The following is a 21,093-nucleotide window of genomic DNA, read 5'->3' as shown; positions in this document are numbered from 1 at the left end:
GTTTGGGATAATTTCCCTTTGAGGCCCTGTACTTTTCCATTTTATTTTAATTCAATCCTTTATATTTTTTGTTTTTATGACTTATACTTTAAATTTTGTTACATATTCAATTCAGTCCCCAATCTATTGACCCTTTGGGAATGACGTGTACTGGGTTTGGGATTATTTACCCTTTTGGTCCCTGTATTTTATTATTATTTTATTTAACCCTTTTATTTATTGTTTTTATTTATTTATACTTGAGGTTTTGTCACAGTTTCAATTTAGTCCCCTGTTCATTTAATTGAGTCCCTGTACTTGCTGTTTTTTAATTTTTTGCCATTGAATTTCCTGATTATTTTATTTCTGTCCTTTATTTTTTTAATTATTGATACTATTAATACTATTAAGTGATAACCGTTGTTAATTAATATTATTTATGTTAAAATTCGCTCAAAATCAATATTTAATGAACGTAATTATATTATTAACATGCATTTTTATATTATTTCACCATTATTATCGTTATTATATAGTAGTATTAATTGAATAATTTTTTTATTTATTATTATTTCTTATTATTGTATTCATCATATTATTGTCATTTCATTTTATTATTTAGGTTGTTATTTTGTCAATATCATAATTTTGCCATCATCGTGAATTGAAAATATTGTTGCATACGTTCATCTGTTTTTCTGCGCAAACGCATAAGAAATGATTTAAGACTGAGGCAATATTCTTTATTTGGGGAATCCGATGGGTCGTGCTCCTAACTTACGGAATATGACTTTCTCCTTGAACCAAATTAATCGAATATCCTTTTTAAAATGAAAGCACATAGGATTTAGGTAATAATCAAATGGCGATTATTCTTGTTTTCGGGGATTCAAGACATCGTGCCCTAACTTATGGGACATGATCTTTCCTTCTTGATTAACTCGAGATAAGGCCTTCTCCATTAAATTTAATTTAGTTAGCGATATTTTAATCAAGTCATGCAGGAAGGGGATCGTATTTTAATTTTTCCTTGAGTTCTCAACTTTTGACACTAAGACATCAAGTAATCAATTAGGTACCAATTTTGGGCATTATGAGGATACTAATCCTTCCTCATACGTAATTGACTCCTGAACCCATTTCTTGAATTTTGTAGACCGAAAATCATCAAAGTGGTAAATCTAACATTTTATTAAAATGACCAAGTTGAGGTGATCCGATCATACCTAATTAAAAAAAGATTAGTGGTGACTCCATTTTCATTTTTAAAAAAATAAAAAGTCGATTTTCAAAAAGGTTTTGACGTAAGGTAATATAACATATAATGAATCTGATTCAGTAAAAATGACTAAAGATTATCTACAATAGAAAAATATTATATTCATGAAAATAATACACACAGACATACATTTTTGGTGTGTAGGGATAAAATAAACTTATGAGAAATTAATGAAGGTTTCAAGGCATGTATCAATGCCACTTTCTTTAAAGTTCTATCCGCCCCTGCCTATATTATGATGTGTAAAAAAGTTACTGCCAAGTGAGCCTTGAAGATACAATAAAGCCCAATGACTATCTACGTTTTGTATTGATGGAAACAGTCCATTGAACACTAAGCAGAGCATAGCAAAGATATGAATTTCAGAAATTCTTTATAAAACAATCCATGAATATAAAAATGGTGGGAGAAATAGAAAAAAATTATTTCTATGTTTTTAGGTGTGTCATACAAATGAAATTTCTCTCCTATTTATAAGAGGTCTCATGTCTTTTTATAGGGACATAACTACCGAATGAATAGTCATATCTTTAGCAATAAACATAATTATTCAATAGATATCTACTTGAATAATTATAACTATTTGTTAATAATTAAGTGATCTAACTTTTGAATTTAAGAGGCATAATTCATCATAATAAATGTGACAACTTTTGATTAATAACAAAGTGACATAACTTTTACTTACTTATAACTTTTCATTTATAACCATTGGAACACTGTATATATTTTGAAAATATTCCAACATAAATAAATGTTTTGAGATGCCATTTCGAAAGATAAAAAAACAAAACATTTTAATTGTGTTCAAAAATAAAAGAATCATCCATAAGTGTTCATATTATAACTTTTACATTTCTATCTCCCTATAAATTGCACAAATTTGTAACTTAAAATGTCCCTACATTGGCTTTTTACCATCTGCGGAAGAAGAAATTAGTTGCAATAAAATGATAAGGCAGATAAATATAGCATAAACAGGACACAATACCTCGGAGACTAATAATTTGTTGAGAATTAACTCAGGATCACTTCACTATGAACTGAACCATCTTCCATCCTAATCCAAGAGCTTATAGAGAAGGGTCTCTCATTGATTTCAAGGATTCTAGATCCTCTAGCCCAATTTCCATATCCACCATAACCGGTATGTCTAGCAAAGCAAAGCCAAAGCTGCCCGTATGGGCAACACCAGTCCAATCCATGGTTATGCCCAACAAACACTGCCTGCCACCATGCATTCACAAAACTAACAAGTTAACATCCATTCAACCTAATTGAATCATTTTCTGATTTGATGATGAATATTACTACATACAGTTCGGGTCCATATAGCAAAATTACCAAGTATTTTACTCAAACTATTCTTCCAAGTTTCATTGCATTGGACTCTCTTCAGTTCACCTTTTCAAATAAACATGCAAAGTTGACATTCCTAAATTTCCAGATTAATCTAATTCTGCTGCAGTAATTGGTTCATGGCATACTCCTTTAGCAATGGCTTTAGTAAGTCTAGATATTGTGATTTCTTCTAACACAAGCTAGAACAAAGAAACAATTTAAGATGTCTTATAGGGGCTCCATGTATACATTGACCAGCTGAGCTACAAATAGATTTGAATCTTCTATAGATGCCCAAGAACCGGATCCCAAATGAGATAGTAAGAACATTCATTCCTTTTCTATGTATTATTAGCAATCCATTAGTTCATGAATCGAAATGGAAAAGAAATATTAAGAAAAATATTAAATCTAAAGAGTAAGGATTTCCTGCCCTGCTATACAAGCAATGGAAAGGCCCACTGGTAAAGTCTGAGCTTAGCCATAAATTATTTTGAGCATATTTGATAATTAATGCACAGATTTCCACTTAGAATACATGACGCAGGTTCTCGGAATGAGGGGAGAGCAGGAAAAGACAAACTTTAACACACACACATGTATATATATAAAGACTCCAATGAACTTTCTTGAGAAATTACTATTTTTCCCCACCCTTATGAGACCCAAATATTAGCAGTTGCCATCACTTGGCGTGTTTTTGTCTTGACCTAACTATATTTTGCATGCATATAAGTAACATAGCTATATATGTTGCTTGTGTTCCAAAAGACAACCAAACTTAGAAATTGCAACTTCCAACTTGAAAATCTTAAGTCTAGACCTTAGAAATTTGTCGCCCCCAACCCCAGAGAATAGTTCAAGAGACAATATTTATAGGACTCTAAAAAGGAAAGCATATTTATCCATGAAATCACCTTGACGGATGGCCTTTTAACAAGAATCTTCATGATACCCATTTCAGCTTCTTGAGCAGCAACCTTTTCCTTGTTAATGGAACCCACACAAGGCTTGTGTATTCTGAACTTAGGAGCCACCTTCTTATAAGCTTTACTTGGTATATGCCAAAAGATTAGTTCTGGGACCCTGTACAATAACATTTCTTTTATTGTCACAAAACATAGAGAAAATCAGATTTTTGAGACACGCTCTCTGTTTGATTGAATTGAACATCCTTCTTCTATTCAGAAGATATCAAAACTCGAAATAAACTCATTCACAATTTAATCAAATTGGTAAAATTGATGTCTTCTTTTCCTCTAAGGCCTAATGTCATGAGACCAATATGTTAAATTATCCATCCATTCCACTTCATTTCCCTCCCTTGTTATCTAACCTAATGTACACGAAAACATCAGTAAGAATTTCAAGTATTTTTTCAAGAATCCTATCCAATAAGACACCAACAAAAACTATTCAAATAATCAAAGAGAGAAGACACCCGTTTTTGTACCTTGAATCAGGATTGATTTCTTCAGATATGCGCTTGAACCAGTCAGCTTGAGCTGTTGATATAACTTCTGGATAGGTACCTCCACCAGAATCTAGAAAGTAGAGATACACTAAAGGCGTATGTGGTTTCTCCTTCGACAAGACTTGGAGTACGTAGTTGGATATACCTGGCCATAGATCTTGAGGTCCGCTTTTAGAAAGAGATAAGACGTTATTATCCATCTCATTTTTCATTAGCTCCAATCGTGATGTTCCCCTAAAACTACATTCTTCACCTGATAAAGAAACTCTTGAGTTCAGGAAACAAATAGTAATTGTTTTCTGAAAGCACCTAAGTTTCATTACCTCTTACTTGTTAGGTTTCATTGTATAGAATATTAATGGGAATTCATTTTGATCATCCAGCTGCTTACCCGAATTCAGCACAGGACAAACAAGCTGAGGAATTCCAGAGGCTGCAAACCACTCCATTGGCCACTCAAAGGGTGCATCATCATGGTTTCCAAACACACTAGCCCATGGAATGCCCCTGGATCTTGTTGGAGAAATTGCCTGATCCCAATATAAGCTTGCATTTGCAATTGGGATGTTATTAGCCGTAACAACATCTCCAAGATATACTACAAAATCTGTCAAGTATGTTGCTTCTTAATAATGAACAAATACATAAACAAGGAAGCAGGGTTTAGTAGTAGGATTAAGTATTTAGTTTCATTTAAAGAGGATATTGTTTCAAAATTTATTCCAGGCATTTTCAGTGCCCTATCTTAACCAGGTATAATATCAGATAATTGTGATCAGATGTCAATTGACAATCACAGATATGTTTGCCCTTAGCTGTGGATAGCAGAAAACAGTAAAATATTTAGTTGACATATTACTAACTAGTTTTAGGTGGGATGCTGGAAAAAGTTGGAAAATTCTTTAATTGATGAATTCAACTTGGTTCACGTACATAAAACACAAAAAGTTTTTTTTAAACAATTTTAAATATCAAATCTTTAACCCCTATTTGAGTGAAACATTTTAATTTTATTTTTCATGCTTCTATTATAAGAAAATAAGAACTAAATACATTTCATATTTTAATTATTGAAAATTTGATAAAATAAAAATAGCATTACTCTGCATCTTAAAAAATAATAAAAATAAGAGTTACATTTTCTGATGTATTCCTTTCTAGTGTAATACCACAATTATTGAATCCCCAAAAAAAAACCTTGTAAGCTATGTTTCCTTCTTATGAATTGTTGTCACATGACATGCTTTGATGAATGTATATAAAATGATTAAGAAAATAAAACCCTAAATATGCTGAAATGATGTTGAAAATCATTTGATAAAGATTGTACTACTTATCAATAGAAAACACCATCTTTCTATTCTATTTATTTCTTAATTTTTAAAACTTAATTAAATTATATTTAATTTATTCACTCATGTATTCTCTTTTATGTAACCATTATAATTTTGGTGTTTTCCATGTACTTAAAAATAAATAAATAAAGAGATAGATAGATAAAATCACCTGGAGTTTCAGTGTCCAGCACACTAGACATAACCTTGATAGAATTGACATCCTGTTTGGGGCCCCAATCCGTCCAGGCGTTCTCCCCGAAGTGCAAGTCGGCAAATAACGCAACTTTAAAGGGTGCACCCGCCCGTGTTCGGATATGGTTCTCCGGCGTGTGACGATCAGAAGATGCGGCGATGGAGATGAAGAAAGCTTGGAAGAGCAATACCAGACAAGAGTTGGATAAAATGGTGAAATAGGAGGAGGTAGGCATCTTAATGGGCGATAGAGAGAGTTAAATTGTTTGAAGAGGTTAATAGTGGGAGAGGAGCTTTGGAGATGGCGCAAAGCAATTAGCCTTGTGTGTCCCGTTGGTTTGTAAATTGTAATTATCAAATGACGTATAACACCATTATCTTACCTTGTGAAAGTCAGTCCTAAAGGCACCCCATTTGCTCCTCCACTTTTCTCAATTACCTACACCAATTTTCTTTTCTCTATGTTAATCTTCACACTCCACATTTCTTTTCCATTTTGATACCCATTCACATCTCCTCTCATCTAAATATTAACTACAAACTTTAACCCACGCTCCAAATCAATCTTCACAATCTTCATACTAATCTTATAACTTACTTTAACATTTAAAAAATCAATCCTAATTCACTTATTTCTATTAGAATTTGTCAATTTAACAGATTTATTTTTGTCCATCTTACGTTACATAAATACATTTAAAATATATCAAACCAACAAATAAGAATAGAAATTAAATCTTAAAAATTAACAGCACTTTTCAACTTATTAGATTTGGATAAACAAATTTATTAAAAATATTAAAAAGAATGATCTTTTACCATAATCTTTTAATAGAAAAATTTTGAATCTTTTAATGCACATATTTACAACATTTAACTAAAATGTAGAGTGTTGAGTAATATTTTCTCATGTTTTATTGATAGAAATGTTGGGGTATTTATACATGCGATTACAAGTACTATTCCAGCTCACAGTAGAGTCCCACTACTTTATCTTGATTCTATTGCCTTTGACATTGACATTTTCTGCCCCTAGTGCTGATATTCTTTGCGAACTCCAAGCCAACTGGACACATGTCTACGAAGTACGCAGTCCTTTCTGTTCTTGAGACTAATATACTGAGCGGGTTTCGTACTTGTTGGACACGTGTCTGGACGGCCTATGGGGCACACGGTCCTTTTTGCGCACTCCTTGGGTGCATGCAAACTGAAGCTGTGATCTAGCTCGATCTACAACCCGTGCTCACAGACCTCCTTTTGCAAGCCGTGTCTACGAGCTCTTATTGGCGAACCCGCCTCGCTATCCTCTCATGATTCACCTTACCCTTAATCTTCAAGTGAATCTATATAGGTTGTGGGTTGAAAACCCATATCTTTTCTAGGACTCGAGCCGGTGACTACTAATGTATAACAATCTAGTCCCTAGTAGGCCTAAGGAGCGCAACTTTAAAAATGAGTCAAGCAAGTTTTTTTTTTTTTAAAATCTCAATCATCGGATATCTTTATTTAAAAAAGAGTTGTTTGAATTGGAGAAAAAGTTCATTACTGTTTTTTTTTTTATTTGTTTGAAAATATCTAATTTGATCAGTGGATTAAACTTATATCTCATCTAAAACTTGATTTGGATAGCTGTTTAGGCAAAACTCATATATATAAAATTGTTGAACCAAGTAACCAACTATTGTACCGTTAATATTTTTTTTTTTAAATTTCTGTGATTGTCGAAATAATAATTGATACACAAAGTGAAATTTTTTAACAAGACGTCAATAAAACACATAATGGGCACTAAAAAAATTGCAAATTGCAGCCCTCTATCCTCTTCTGAATTCCCCAATATATAAAAAAGTAGTTAAAATTTATGTGAATCAATGTACAGTTTTAAACACGGACCTCCTAACGCAAACAAAAATACAGTATTTGAGGCTTTGGTTTCCCCATATCTAATATTCTCAAACTTTGTCTTCCACCAAATACATAAATTGTCAAAATGAAAATGGTATGTCAAGATAGTAGGCTCATTTCTCTCAGCTGAAAAAACCATTTCTCCTGTTCTACACCACAAACCCGTATAGCAAAAGTATTTTGCATTTCTTTAAAGCTGCCACCTTATTTGTACCAACCAGCCAGCAAGTATCTCAGCAAGAAACAGAAGCAACATCCTAGGGCCTAGTGAAAATGGGAAACCACATAAGACATTGGTCAACAAACATGGTACTCACAGATCATTCAACTTTACACACTCTAACTACAACTATTTATCACAAGCTATATGTTTGCTTAAATTGGTTTATCTTCAGAGCATCCAGAACCTAGCTAACTCCTTGTTAGGATTAGATGACATAAAAACGAATGAATGCAAATATGAAAAAACTCACCTGAACAAGGAGGAGGTGGATACAAAGCGTCTTTTCTGATTTTGGCCCAACCATTCTCAAGTAAAAGTTTATGAGTGTACCATCACGTGTTCCAGTAAGTAATCCAGTTTCAGGATTGAATCTAGAGATACAAAAGCCATTAATGATAAAAGAGATGAGAAAAGTTTGATGCTTGCAGTCCAAGTCTGATACTGGTATCAAGAGTTACCTTGGAAGACGATGTCGGGGACATTTGACATAGCCAGAAAGCTAACAAAGAATTTATGAAAATGCAAATTAGATGTTTTGCACATTATTTAGTCAAGTTATATATAGTAAGAGAGAGAGAGAGAGAGAAGTAGATCAAACCTGAGGAAGTGACAAGAGAAAGTTCAACACTTGAGGAAGAAAGAAAATCAAGAGTGTTTCACTGGAACAAGAGATTTTAAAGCAGAAAGAACAAAGAAATTTAATCAATATTTATAAGCATAGCCCCTCTACTTTAAAGCTTGCTGATGATAAGTCAAAATATTTTAGTCGCCATGAAAAGAAAATAAACAATAAACCACCAAGTACAGCAAAATAGCAGATGGCAGCATGAAGCTTATAACTCAGCGGTACCTGCTTCTAACCAAATAATATGTATTGTATTACCCAGTAATTAGGTGCCAAAAATCAACATCAAATGAAAAAGAAAAAGAACAACGGTAAAATCATCAATTTTGTTTTGTTTTGTCGGGGATAGATATTCTAGGACCCAACATGCCATTAATAGACAATAAAGTACATTTCTTAAATCATGGCCTTCAATTTGACTTGCCAGGTTACTGCATCACTATTTTCTTTTTTAATCTTAAAAATAAGACGTGTTAATTCCCGAATGTTTAGTCAGAACTCGGAAAACATTGAGTTTACTATCATGACATTTGGGTGAAGGGACATGCAGACACAATACATACATTCATGCGTACATGTATGTAAACAAAGACCAGGCAAATGAAACCTATGGCAAGGAACACACACCTATAGTGTCCCAGAATTCCAACTACAGCCATGGTCATTCCAGCAAAGTATGTGTATGTATCCCCAACAAAAACTGAAGAAGGATACCTACAAACAAGAGTAAAAAGCCATTAGCAAGACTATTAGCCAAGAAGAAGTTGCAAACAGCCGGCAGCAAAATGCCAGGATTATTACCAGTTGTAGGAAAGTAAGGCCAAGGAAGTGGCTAGTAAGGGTTGCACAAGATAAATAGAGAAAGCATGAGCTTGTTTATACTCAGGATCTGAAGATGCTCCAATTTGCATTAAATTATGTATCAAAATCTGTAAAATTTCAAAAAGAAGTTAGAGCACTACAATGCCAGATTTACAATATCATTAGTGTTTATGCTTACAGCTGATGCAATCACAACTGTTTGCCCAACTTCAAGGCCATTCAAACCAGCATGAATGTTAATAGAATTTGTGCAGAATACTGCCAAAAGCCCCATATACAATTTGTACACCCATCCTGCCACAACAGAACTAACTGTTAGTTCCTTGCAAGGATAAACAGCCCACTGACTTGATGCTCTATGTACAGAAACAAATTGAGATTTCCTTCTTTAAAGAAAAAAGAATGAAAAAAGCTCTAGAAGTTCAAAATGGATTAATCCTGAAAAGGTATCTTAAAATGGGAGAGAAAATGAAGATAACACAAGATAAGGCAACTTTTATGCCCAAATTGAACTCTAAAATCTGCATAAAAAATTATAGTTATATTTGGCCCACTGTTTTTTCACGCATAGAAAGATTAATGTTGACTCCAATATTTTGGCCCTCTGTTTTTTCATACAAAAAGATTAATGTTAACTCTAACTATATCCAAGGCATATCTCAATACATTCCTTTATATCTTCACGTACCCTCCAACGTGTATGAGCATATAGACACAATTTTAACATGGTAAAAATTTGGAGTGTCATTGGTTCAAAGACGAATATTTGTCTGAAAATAAAAGGACAAAGTACATATATTTGCATGTTAGCAAATATGTATAGACTCCTTTCTATGATGCAGTTCATCGTTGAAAACAAATCATGCTGATTGATTGCTTGGCATGGCTCAATGATACTAAGTTCATAATTAAACCATAGGTCCAGACCAAGTTTCTTCCATAATATATTATCCTAGGGTAAGTATTCAACTAACCAATTACCATTCTTAATATCATTGTGCCATGGCAATTTTTTCCCCCCTTGAAGAGAACAAAGAATGAAGTTTTAGAACTTGATCATTGTCCAGCCGTACTTTTACTTTAAAAATTAAGTGCTGAAAGGTGCATCAAGGAAGAGCTAAAAAGATACACAATGTCTTCTGCTTAATCTATGAACAGAAGGGTCACCTGGTAGGGAATTAACCAAAGGCCCCTATATCTGGCCACAATCAACAACTTGGAACCTCAATTGAAATAATTTGAAAAGGTAAAAACCCTAAATGATTTGAACTAAAGATGACCCCACATGCCCAGTAGCCAGAACTTTGAGATTATAGCTTTTATTAGAGTTAGGTTGATGACCCTAAAGGAAAAGAAAAGAGAATGGGGCATCCTACCACAAGAAAATGAGACCAACAGAACAAACACCATCAACATTACAAAAAGCTCTTATTCTTACTGCCATATTAACTTGGTACTGTTCCATACCTAGATCCAACACCTCTTGCCCAACATATGAAATAAGAGGCTTTGGAATTATGATAGTTGTATGTCCAGCATAGGCCATCAACAATGGAAGTGCAGCAATTGACGGTAGTAGTAGTTTCCTGCTCTTCACAAAAAAGAAAGTGAGGATCTTGTTAAGCATTAGTTCAGAAGCCATAGATGTCCTTCCAAATAATTAACAGGCTGAAAACCAGAAGGCTAAGGATATACTCACACTCTCCAAGGGACATCCAGGACATCATCTACAAATCCAAGTAAAATCATGAAGCAGATGGATGCTAAGGCTGCATTATACTCAACGAGCCACTGAATAAACAATAGGCAACAGATTGCTCTTAAATTGCATAAAACATTAAACTCTGCATGAATAAGCTAAACATCAGACCTAATGCATTGAGAACTCGCACTAAAATTATGATACAAGAAACAAAATTTTTATTACCTTAAAGTTGGAATAATAACAGCGCTAAATGTGACAAGTACCAAAAAAAAAAAAAAGGAATAAGGAATAAAAGTTTCTTAGAATAAAGTGGAGTTATCTCATAGTTCAACATTCCCAGCATTTTTCTCAAGTTAACTAGGCCTTAAGCCAAACCACTTGAGGTCAGGTACATAACAGTTTCTCTCTGTTCTACTCAACTACAGAACTTAACAACAGAAGAAAGATTTGAAGAAGTGAAATCATATTCTAGAATGACTTCAACTACGTAATATTTTTACATCTAACTCTACTTGAATAACAAATAACAATAATATATCAATATCCTTATCCTTGTTTCAAAACCTACCAGAAGCAGTCTATAAAAACTCAATAGCATGCTTTTGCTTAATATATGTTTGGTTTAAGGAAGGAATATGACAAGAATCCAATGAAAATACAAGAATAAGAACAAATATTACTAAGAACTAATTCAGTTGATCATAAGGAATAACGTACGAGTTTAGAGTTTTAGTCTATTTTATGTTTGCTATAAGCCTACACCACTTTGCCTTAATTACACATTCTAATAAAGTTCCCATTTTCAATCTTTTACTTATTTTTCCTTCTGTCGCTACCCTTTACACCCCACTTTTCACTTCCATAGAATGCACCAATAATTATACGTTAAACTGTCAACTCTCTTCCCTTAAAAATGGTACCATCCATTGCTAGTGTTTGAATTATGTCATAAACTATTTCATTGATATTGTAAAATACAACTGCAGATTGCAAAATTAAAAATCAAAAAAAAAAAGAAAATGTGAAAAGAGCAGCAAGAAACTTCATGGAAATATCACACTTACATTTGAATCAGCTGTGAAGTTAAAATACTGGAATAGAATAGCCAATACCAAGAAAACAATGCCTACAACAATTCCCAATGATTCGGGCCTGCAGAATCCGAAGCAGCCTTTACTAATTAGAGTGTTACCTTTTTTTTTCCTTCATTTTTCTTATAAATTTCATGAATGGAAAAAGAAAAAACAAACTTGAGCATATGATTCGAAAGCATGATGGTAGATAATATCAGCATTTGCAAGCACTACCAACAGAACTAGGGGAGAAAAAAGAATTTAATAGTATCAAACAAAGGTTCTAAAAAGAACAGTAAACCAACGTTGAGGGTCTAAATTAAAGACAATTCAACAAGTCATTGAGTTGACAATAAAATGATAAAACAGAGACATTTATTAAACAAGTAAGTTATATATACATATATATAATAAAAATAATAAAAACAAAGATCTAGCCAGTATACTCAGCTTATGATCTCGAACAAAATCCAAACGCAATATAGCTAAACCAATCGAAATTGCAAACTCAATCAGCAAAATTTAAAAGCAATTAAAACCCAAAGTTTTATTTTCCTATAAGAGAAAAAAAAAAGAAAAAAGAAAAGAGAGATTGGAATTTGGACATACACTTTAACAGTGCCTTGAGGGGTACCCTTCTTGTTAATATCAAATCCAAATAAACCGCGTTTCAAAACATATCTAGAAGCAACAGGGATCATTCTCTGAGTAAGGAAGAAGCCGGTAACACAAAGGGAAGCATTGATAAGGATGGATCTCCTGAGTTCTTGCTCGATCGTGTAGTATTGGTAAAGAAGGTAAAAGTATGGGATTGAAAAGAAAAGACAGAATTTGAAGATTAAGGCTTTCTTAGGTGGAGCGATAGGCGGGTCAATTAGGGTGGTTGTTTCCTGGGTTTGAGGAGGAGGGCTTGGCTTTGTATCTGCCGCTGAAGCTCTCTTGCGAGCTGCCATGGCTGCTGCTATGTTTCTCTGCAAATTTTGTTTTAGTTTGTTTAAAATTTTCACTGGATCTAGTACATGGAAAGTTAGGGAAATTAAATGGAGTCGTTTTATTTTATGTTATTCTGATGAGAAGACTTGGACTGGGCATTTTCGGCGTCATTGAACCAACCAGATATTGCCACTAAACCCAACTCCATGCTTAGGTGTCAAGTATTTTCCACGTAAGCTATCTACATGCATCCGACTGCCTCTTTAATTACTATTGGGTCACTACAAGTTGGATTATTTTTTCGGGTAACTGATTTCAATAATTTAAAATTTTATTTCAATCAAAGTTATACAACAATTACTAATATTTTGAATTATTAAATTTTAGTAATTGATTCCTTAATTTTCATTACCCTTAACAATAATTTTAAAATTTTTAAATAAATATAAAATATGATAAAATTCTAAAAATAATAAAATTCATAATTTGTTTTAAAAATTATAAAAAATTCAACAATAATTCATTTTCATTTAATTAAAAATATTTTTATTTTAATTTTACCATAATAGAGACAACTGGCACGTCATTATTGGTTGGTCCATTTTTTTAACATCCTTTGAAGTGAAAGTAAATAAATGCCAAAATGAAAAATGTGTATACTGTCAAAGAAAAATAATTCGGCATAAGAAATTCCAATTTCAATTTCAGAATAAAGAAAAATACATTTTATCAATGTAAAATACTATTAAACCTGTCTATAGTTGGGCCACTCGGTCTAAAGGCTCGTCCAAAAAATGAAAGAATTTGGGTGAAAATATAGGCCCGAAAAATGAGTTATAACAAAAAATAATAATATTTATTTAAAAAATGAATCGAGCTTTGGATAAGGTTTTTTTGGCCTTGAGCCTAACCTGACCAAAATTTGTAATAAAAAAAAAACAACATTTATTGTTTCCTTTTTTTTTTCTTGTTGTTTTATCACTATTTTGCTACCATTGCATTATTATGTTGTTACTATTTTATTATTATTCTATTGTTAATTTTGTTACTATTTTAAAGACATTTATTTGTTAAGTAGCACATATCTTAGTGTTATTTAAATATTTTTTAATTTATTTTTAATTTGTTGGGAAACATTTATTTTAATATTTTTAGTATTTTTTATATATTATATTTTTTTTTAAAAATAATATAAAAAATTTAATATGGGCGAACCGGGCTAAGCCCGAGTTTAGTATTTTTATCTGGGCTAGGCTTGAGCAAAATCTTAAGCCAATTTTTCGAGTCAGGTCCAATAAACGGGCATAAGATTTTGGTTGGACTAAGTCGAAAAAGCTTACCCAAAGCCCGTCCCATTTAGAAAAATAGACATTTTTTTTTCAAACTCATTTTTGGGCTTATATTTTTACCCAAACATCTCATTTTTTGAGCAGAACAACAAGTCTACATTGCCTATCAACCTTTGATGAATGCATAAGGAAACCTTATTGAATCTATGATTTCTTTTTTCAAAAAAAAAAAAAGTTGGATTAATGTAATTTTTTGTCTTTAAAATTTGTAATTATGTTCATTTTGAAATTTGAACTTAACAATTAGATCTATTTTGATATTTAAATTTTAAAAATATAAAATATTTTAAAATTATATCATGTCATTACTAGAAAAAAAAGTCAACCTAATGACATGGTAAAATCTCAAAGAACCATAAGGCAAACTTTTATATTTTTTCAATTCAAGATAAAAAAAATCAATTTACCAAATTCAAATACCAAAATAAATAAATAAATAAATAAATAGTTAAATTATTTTTTTAAAGTAATAATATCAAAATAAAAGGGCAATTTACCAATAAAAGCCCTTTCTTTTAAAAAATTACCGAAATGGTCCCATTTTTTAATTATTTACCGGAATGATCTTTTTTCCGGGAAATCGCGTCCACGTCAGCGCGATGTCAGGGTACGCGTCAGGAAATCCCGTCCACGTCAGCGCGAGATGCTAACGTGGACGCGATTTCGACCAGCGTGAAACAGTACCAACGGTCAAAAAATAAAATACGGGCCCATTTCAATAAATTTTAAAAATATAGGGCTTTTTGGTATTTTGAAAAATAAATTTTGAATCTTTTGTACTTATATTTATTTTTTAATCAATTAACTCTTCAATATTACATCAATAGCAACAAGTACAAAAAGATTCAAAATTGTTACCAACAAGATTTAAACCAAGGTACTAAGGGAAAAAGGCAAACATCTTAACCAACTAAGCTAAACTAATTAATTAACATATTATAGAAATACTGTTATTATCTTAATTATATTACTTATGTTCTAAAGATTTATCAGATCTATTCCATACACGTGTCAAATCAGAAAAAATAATACAATAATTCTGTAAAAAAATCCGATGTTTACTTCAAATAAATAAGGAAAATAATGATTTGAATGTTTCAAAATTCAATTTTAAACCGAAAAAATTAAAATTTAGGGGTAAAAAAAGATCTTTTTCGACTAAAACTGTGGCAAACCGCCTTCGGCTATTTGTCAGCGCGTAGATCTCGAAAATTTATTTGAAATAAAAAAAAATCGTCTCAATTGGACAACCGAGTCAAAAGTTATGGCCTTTCAAAGTTTTCCACGCTAAAAAACATAAACTGTTCATCCACGTCAGCAAATCGCGTCCTCGTAGGCGCGATTTGTGTCCACATAAGCAAAGTGCGCTGACGTGAATGCGATGTTCTGACACGTCCTCTGACATTGCGCTGACGTGGACGCGATTTCGGGAAAAATGGCCCATTCCGGTAAATAATAAATTACCAGGCCCATTTCGGTAAATTTTAAAAAAAATAGGGTTTTTTTTGGTAATTTGCCCAAAATAAAACTGCTGGTTGCGGGGAAAAAAATATTATATTAACCCTCTACATTTTGGCCCATCGGAAGCCCTCCGGCTCGTTTTCGGTTTTGCTCTTTTGACGGTAATCTTATATGTTTTATTGGTACTCCAACTAGTTTTGTATTTTCATATGTTTTTTCTGATTTGCTCATCTCTTGATTTTTGGATTGGATAGATAATGAAAGTTGAAGTCTTTGTACCTTGAAGAAATGGCATATCTGTTATCAACAACAATAGTCAAGCTGACCCCTAAGCTCCATTACAACACCACAAGAAGTATACTGAAAACCCCACTTTGCTTTTTCTCTGGTAATTGCCTTTGCTAATTGGTATGTCTGTATTGTCTTTTACTTTCTTTCATATGCTTAGTATACAACCCAAGTTTCAAAAACACTACTTTTGCAGGAGTGGGTGACAAGAAGAATAAACGAAACAGAGTTTCTATTATTAGTTTAGCGGTAAAGGACCAAGCTTTTCATCGAACAACAGAGAAAATTCGTGGTAAAATCTCACCTAAAAGAGGAAAGAATCCGGTTTTGAGTGAGGGGAGAGATGAGGATGAGAATTATGGGCCTGTTTGCCCTGGTTGTGGAGTCTTTATGCAAGATAAAGATCCTAATCTTCCGGGGTATTATCAGAAAAGAAAGGTTGTTGAGGGGACACTAGTGGAGAATGAGAATGTAGAGGATCTGGAGGAGTATTTTGAGGGTGGACTTGAAGGGTTGGATGATGATGATGATGTTGAAGAAGAAGAAGAAGAAGAAGAGGATTTTGTGGATGAAGTTGAGGGAAATTTTGAGGGAAGTGATACAGAAGAAGATAATTTGGGAAAGGGGGATGGGTTTGATCGGGATTCTGATGAATGGGAAGCTAATTTTTTAAAAGGAGAGGATGATATAGAGTTTGATGGTTTTGCTCCTGCAAGTGTTGGGTATGGTAACATTACAGAAGAGATTATGGAGAAGGGTAAAAGGAAGAGATTGTCAAAAGCAGAAAGGAAAAGGATGGCTCGGGAAGCACAGAAGGAGAAAGAAGAGGTTACTGTATGCGCGCGATGTCATTCTTTGAGGAACTATGGACAGGTGAAGAACCAATCTGTTGAAAATTTGATTCCTGATTTTGATTTTGATAGACTAATAGCAACTAGGTTGATAAAGCCTACTGGGAATGCTGGTGCTACTGTTGTCGTTATGGTTGTTGATTGTGTTGATTTTGATGGTTCCTTTCCAAAGCGGGCTGCAAAGTCGTTGTTCAAGTTGTTGGAAAATGCCCAAAATGACTCCAAACTTTCCAAAAAGTTGCCAAAACTTGTTCTAGTGGCTACAAAAGTTGACCTTCTCCCCTCACAAATCTCACCTACTAGGTTAGATAGATGGGTTAGGCACCGAGCCAAGGCTGGAGGGGCACCCAAGCTTAATGGGGTATATTTGGTTAGTTCCCGTAAGGATTTGGGTGTGAAGAATTTGTTGGCATTCATAAAGGAATTAGCAGGCCCTCGAGGTAATGTGTGGGTTATTGGGGCTCAAAATGCTGGGAAGTCTACTCTTATCAATGCATTTGCTAAGAGGGAAAAGGCAAATATAACAAGGCCTACAGAAGCTCCTGTTCCTGGGACAACTCTTGGGATTTTGCGAATTGGTGGAATTTTGTCGGCCAAGGCAAAGATGTATGATACTCCAGGGCTCCTACATCCGTATTTAATGTCTATGAGATTAAACAGGGATGAGCAGAAGATGGTTGAAATAAGGAAGGAGCTAAAACCTCGGACATATAGGGTGAAGGCAAGTTTCCTCCTACTATCATCACTGTGCACATTTAGACCTTTTTCCCTTGATTTTTTTATTTTTATTTTGTGAAGGTCTAGTTTTCAATTAAAATTGAATAGAATCCCGGTGCTTTAAACTTACTGAAGTTTTTAAAGTGAAAGTTGATTGTTGCATCTTATGATTAGTTGTTTGTGAAATATGGGAGTATGATGTACTGCACATCAGGGATATAATGCATTGAAAGAGTTCATATCATTGATCTTGAGTTTTTTATTTGGCTGTATATTCATCATTCTGCCTTCAAATAATTGGCTTCTGGGTTCTGGATCTTTATTCTTTATATAGTGCTTGTTTACAGTAACGAGAATAACTGAGTCTCTTATCTTTATTCATAATACCGTTTGTGTTTTCAGTAACAAGAATAACAAACAGTGTCCCTTTCCACTGCATAAGGTCAGCTATGCATGGACTATATGGCACAATTACGTACTATTTTAGTCATTCTGTAGTAAGATTAATGAAAAGAGGCCCTCTTTAATAGTACTCCATCCCCAATGTCTTATTTTCTCTGTCCCCTCCCTTTTTTGATGTGGTCACTCACAACCTTTTCTGAGGACATTTTCAGACATTCACTTCACATGCCTGAAGACCTGAAATGTGTCTCCATTTGCCTTTTTTTTTTTTTTATCATCATCTGGCACTACCCTTACCTTCTCCGATATGAGGTCATTTCTAACTTCCTTTGTGCAGGTTTACAATATGATGAAGCTTGTTTCATAATATTTGCACCTTAATCTGTTTGAGAGGCCAAACCACATATTCTATAAGGGTGTTTATCAGCATTCTCTTTAGATGTGCAAACACCTAACGTGTCTTCACACTACCTCATTTGGTAATTTCAAACTTTTTATTATGATGGTTAGACCAAGATGAAGTTACTTTTAAAGATGGATGTTTCAATGAGTTTGAGGGGCCAAATCCAGTGCATTAGTTTATATGCCCCTTCATGGTCAACGACAATAGCTTCGTCTATTGATATATGGTCATAAGAGAATGAAGCTGGGAAAAGTGAACCCAGATGATAATAGATTGACAAATCTTGTGTCATTATGCTTAGTTAACATGCACCTGAACCTCCTTAGCTGAATGCTTTGTCATTCTATGCTGAAAAGTTAAATATTATATGTAAGAATAACTGGGATTTCCTTTAATTGTTTCCCTGTCACCTCTGTGTTTTCCAGTGTTATCTTAGTTTCAATTGTCTGTTGTCCACAGTAATAAACCTTTACACCTTTTGTTGCTTCAAGCTTGCAATATTTTAAGGTAGCAATGCAACCAAATAGGGACATTATCAAGTCTAATGCTTAGATTTTTAAAATATGCAGGTAGGACAAGCTGTCCATGTTGGTGGCTTGATGAGACTGGATCTAATTTATGCTTCAGTAGAAACAATTTATGTTACAATTTGGGCATCGCCAAATGTTTCTCTGCACTTGGGAAAGGTTGAAAATGCTGATGAAATATGGAAGAACCATGTTGGTATCAGATTGCAGGTATATGTATACTTTTATTTCGTTCTCTTTTGTATTTTCTGTCCATCTTATGCTAATTGGTGATTGTTTTTCACTGTGCTGGTTGCATTAACTGCTGCTCAAGGACCCTTCTAAATCAATAGGCTCTTAAACTGTTTTGAAGGGTGTCGTCTCATTTTATATGGTGTTTAAAGAACTAGAATAATATCCTCATAAAATCGAAATAGAAGAATACCGGTAAGGAAATTGTTTGGTCTTTGTTTCCACTTTTAGTGATCATTATTGCCTAAAGTTTGGTTTTTCTGCAACCAAGATTAAGGGATTTTCACTTTTAAAGAGAAGGATTTCTGGGAGGCTTGTTGTGCCTACCCAGAGAGCTTAATTGCAGTATGAGATCACTGGGAAATTTGTACCTAGTTTAAGCGATTACTCGAGTAATTATTTCCTCTATAGCTTCTTTGAGGGAAATTATTGTATCCTGAAATGAAAATACATTGCTATGGAGGAGATGACATTGCCTTTTTTTAACTGCATTTGACTATATAACTACAGTTATGGCATAAAAGATAAAAGGCCGTAATATTACTGTTTTTGACTTCCTCTTCAGCCACCCATTGGTGAAGACCGAGCTTCTGAATTAGGGAAATGGCAAGAGAGGGAAGTTAAAGTGTCTGGAAGTAGTTGGGATGTAAACACCATAGACATTGCAGCAGCTGGGTTAGGTTGGTTCTCCTTGGGTCTCAAGGGTGAAGCAACTTTGGCATTATGGACATATGATGGCGTTGAGATAACCTTGAGAGAGCCGTTAGTCCTCGACCGAGCACCATTTCTTGAAAGACCTGGATTTTGGCTACCAAAAGCGGTATCTGATGCCATTGGCAGCCAAAGTAAATTAGAATCCCAAAAAAGGAAAAAGTTTGAGGAAAGTACAGACGACCTCTCTGAGGTTTCTGCTTGAGATGGATTAGTTATAGTAATAAGTTGCGTTTTGTGTATGTTATTTTCGGTCACATGTCATAGGCTCAGGGAATTTGATCCTTGCTTATCTCAACTGTTGAAACTGAAATCTCCAAAAGCTTAACCACAAAGGCAGTGTACGTTAGAAATTTATTGATTCCCTTATTGAAAGAAGAATTTTGATGGGGTCGTCTTTTTTATGTACGACACAATTACAACAAATGAAATATTGGTAGGTCTGCTTTTCACTTGAGTACCGTTTGATTGGTTTTGCATGATTAGATGGTGCACTCTCTGTGTCTAACTTGTGTTTTTTTAATCCCTTGGATTCAGGTTAATTTAAAGTGAGTTGAATCCCGAATAAGAGAAAAGCCCTTTCAATCTTTATTTTTCCCATTCACAATATTTAAAACAAATTTTATTTAAAGAGCACCTAATTTCTTAGCACTTGCCAATAGGCATAAGAGGTTTTGAACAGTTTTGATCCTTGGAAAATGGAAGGGGGAAGTGAGAAGGGCGTATGGCATGGATGATTGCCTTGTACTCTCTATAGTTTCCCTTTAAGCAAGAATCAGGCATTATTTGGGGACTAATAGTAATGTCAATTTATCTATCTATTTACAAAAGATTGAGTTTGGAGATATAGCCTTTATTATTTATTGTATTATTGAATTTGTTATTTTAACTCTTTTTCATTATTTATAAGATTCATCATATTTATGAATAAGAATTTCGGTTTTATTAAATAAATAACAATTTTATATTAGATAAAGTTTATCTATAAATTATACATAAAAGCACGAGTTTGGAAAAACTTTTGAATTTATGAAAATATCTTTTATCTTTTACCATATTACTAAATTGACATTTAATTTAATTTTTTACAATTTAATTTAGAATTATTAGTTATAAGTTATAACTCTATTTAAAAATAAGTTATGATAATTTTGTTCACTCTATAATATAGTTATAACATGAATAAAAGTCTAAGTATACTACGCTACCAATAGGTCAAAATAACTAATAATTAATGTTAAAATATTATTTTAAAATTTCGATAT

At 33.3% G+C, this 21,093-nt stretch overlaps 3 protein-coding genes across 5 annotated transcripts; 1 reads left to right on the top strand and 2 right to left on the bottom strand.

Annotated features, from left to right (window-relative positions):
- Positions 1 to 2,039: 2,039 nt before the first annotated feature.
- Positions 2,040 to 6,136, bottom strand: LOC105799467 (probable inactive purple acid phosphatase 16). The gene is made up of 5 exons (XM_012630049.2): positions 5,580 to 6,136; positions 4,465 to 4,680; positions 4,053 to 4,326; positions 3,517 to 3,685; positions 2,040 to 2,485 (listed from the first exon to the last, which is right to left on the bottom strand). Exons 1-5 carry the CDS (start codon positions 5,836 to 5,838, stop codon positions 2,276 to 2,278), a joined length of 1,128 nt encoding a protein of 375 aa, XP_012485503.1. The 5' UTR covers positions 5,839 to 6,136; the 3' UTR covers positions 2,040 to 2,275.
- Positions 6,137 to 7,441: 1,305 nt separating this feature from the next.
- On the bottom strand, positions 7,442 to 12,990 carry LOC105799466 (uncharacterized). Its single transcript, XM_012630048.2, has 11 exons — positions 12,565 to 12,990; positions 11,947 to 12,034; positions 10,877 to 10,968; positions 10,645 to 10,763; positions 9,356 to 9,471; positions 9,157 to 9,284; positions 8,983 to 9,069; positions 8,329 to 8,389; positions 8,189 to 8,229; positions 7,981 to 8,101; positions 7,442 to 7,771 (listed from the first exon to the last, which is right to left on the bottom strand). The coding sequence occupies exons 1-11, from the start codon at positions 12,906 to 12,908 to the stop codon at positions 7,712 to 7,714; spliced, it is 1,257 nt and encodes a 418-aa protein (XP_012485502.1). The 5' UTR covers positions 12,909 to 12,990; the 3' UTR covers positions 7,442 to 7,711.
- A 2,811-nt stretch (positions 12,991 to 15,801) lies between these two features.
- On the top strand, positions 15,802 to 20,280 carry LOC105799465 (GTP-binding protein BRASSINAZOLE INSENSITIVE PALE GREEN 2, chloroplastic). 3 transcript variants are annotated; one of them, XM_012630047.2, is made up of 5 exons: positions 15,802 to 15,859; positions 15,953 to 16,086; positions 16,183 to 17,558; positions 18,929 to 19,096; positions 19,683 to 20,280. In XM_012630047.2, the coding sequence occupies exons 2-5, from the start codon at positions 15,987 to 15,989 to the stop codon at positions 20,031 to 20,033; spliced, it is 1,995 nt and encodes a 664-aa protein (XP_012485501.1). In that variant the 5' UTR covers positions 15,802 to 15,859; positions 15,953 to 15,986; the 3' UTR covers positions 20,034 to 20,280. The 3 variants fall into 3 exon arrangements, with proteins under 3 accessions (XP_012485501.1, XP_052477064.1, XP_052477065.1); XM_052621104.1 differs by having other exon boundaries at positions 16,183 to 17,562; positions 18,933 to 19,096; XM_052621105.1 differs by lacking the exon at positions 15,802 to 15,859 and having other exon boundaries at positions 15,957 to 16,106.
- The last annotated feature ends 813 nt before the right edge of the window (positions 20,281 to 21,093 follow it).

This window comes from Gossypium raimondii, chromosome 9 (assembly GCF_025698545.1).
Source record: "Gossypium raimondii isolate GPD5lz chromosome 9, ASM2569854v1, whole genome shotgun sequence".
In the NCBI taxonomy this organism is placed as follows: domain Eukaryota; kingdom Viridiplantae; phylum Streptophyta; class Magnoliopsida; order Malvales; family Malvaceae; genus Gossypium; species Gossypium raimondii.
This window is presented reverse-complemented; position numbering and strand designations above follow the sequence as displayed.

Excerpts from the sequence above, each read along its gene's own strand:
- LOC105799467 (XM_012630049.2), bottom strand. The coding sequence starts at position 5,838 with ATGCCTACCTCCTCCTATTTCACCATTTTATCCAACTCTTGTCTGGTA. Across the intron at positions 4,681-5,579 it reads GCTGGACACTGAAACTCCAG|ATTTTGTAGTATATCTTGGA; the intron begins GTGATTTTATCT and ends CATACTTGACAG. Across the intron at positions 4,327-4,464 it reads TTGTCCTGTGCTGAATTCGG|GTGAAGAATGTAGTTTTAGG; the intron begins GTAAGCAGCTGG and ends TTTCTTTATCAG.
- LOC105799466 (XM_012630048.2), bottom strand. The coding sequence starts at position 12,908 with ATGGCAGCTCGCAAGAGAGCTTCAGCGGCAGATACAAAGCCAAGCCCT. Across the intron at positions 9,285-9,355 it reads CAGTTGTGATTGCATCAGCT|ATTTTGATACATAATTTAAT; the intron begins GTAAGCATAAAC and ends GAAATTTTACAG. Across the intron at positions 8,390-8,982 it reads GGAATTCTGGGACACTATAG|TGAAACACTCTTGATTTTCT; the intron begins GTGTGTGTTCCT and ends CTCTTGTTCCAG.
- LOC105799465 (XM_012630047.2), top strand. The coding sequence starts at position 15,987 with ATGGCATATCTGTTATCAACAACAATAGTCAAGCTGACCCCTAAGCTC. Across the intron at positions 17,559-18,928 it reads CTCGGACATATAGGGTGAAG|GTAGGACAAGCTGTCCATGT; the intron begins GCAAGTTTCCTC and ends TAAAATATGCAG. Across the intron at positions 19,097-19,682 it reads ATGTTGGTATCAGATTGCAG|CCACCCATTGGTGAAGACCG; the intron begins GTATATGTATAC and ends CTTCCTCTTCAG.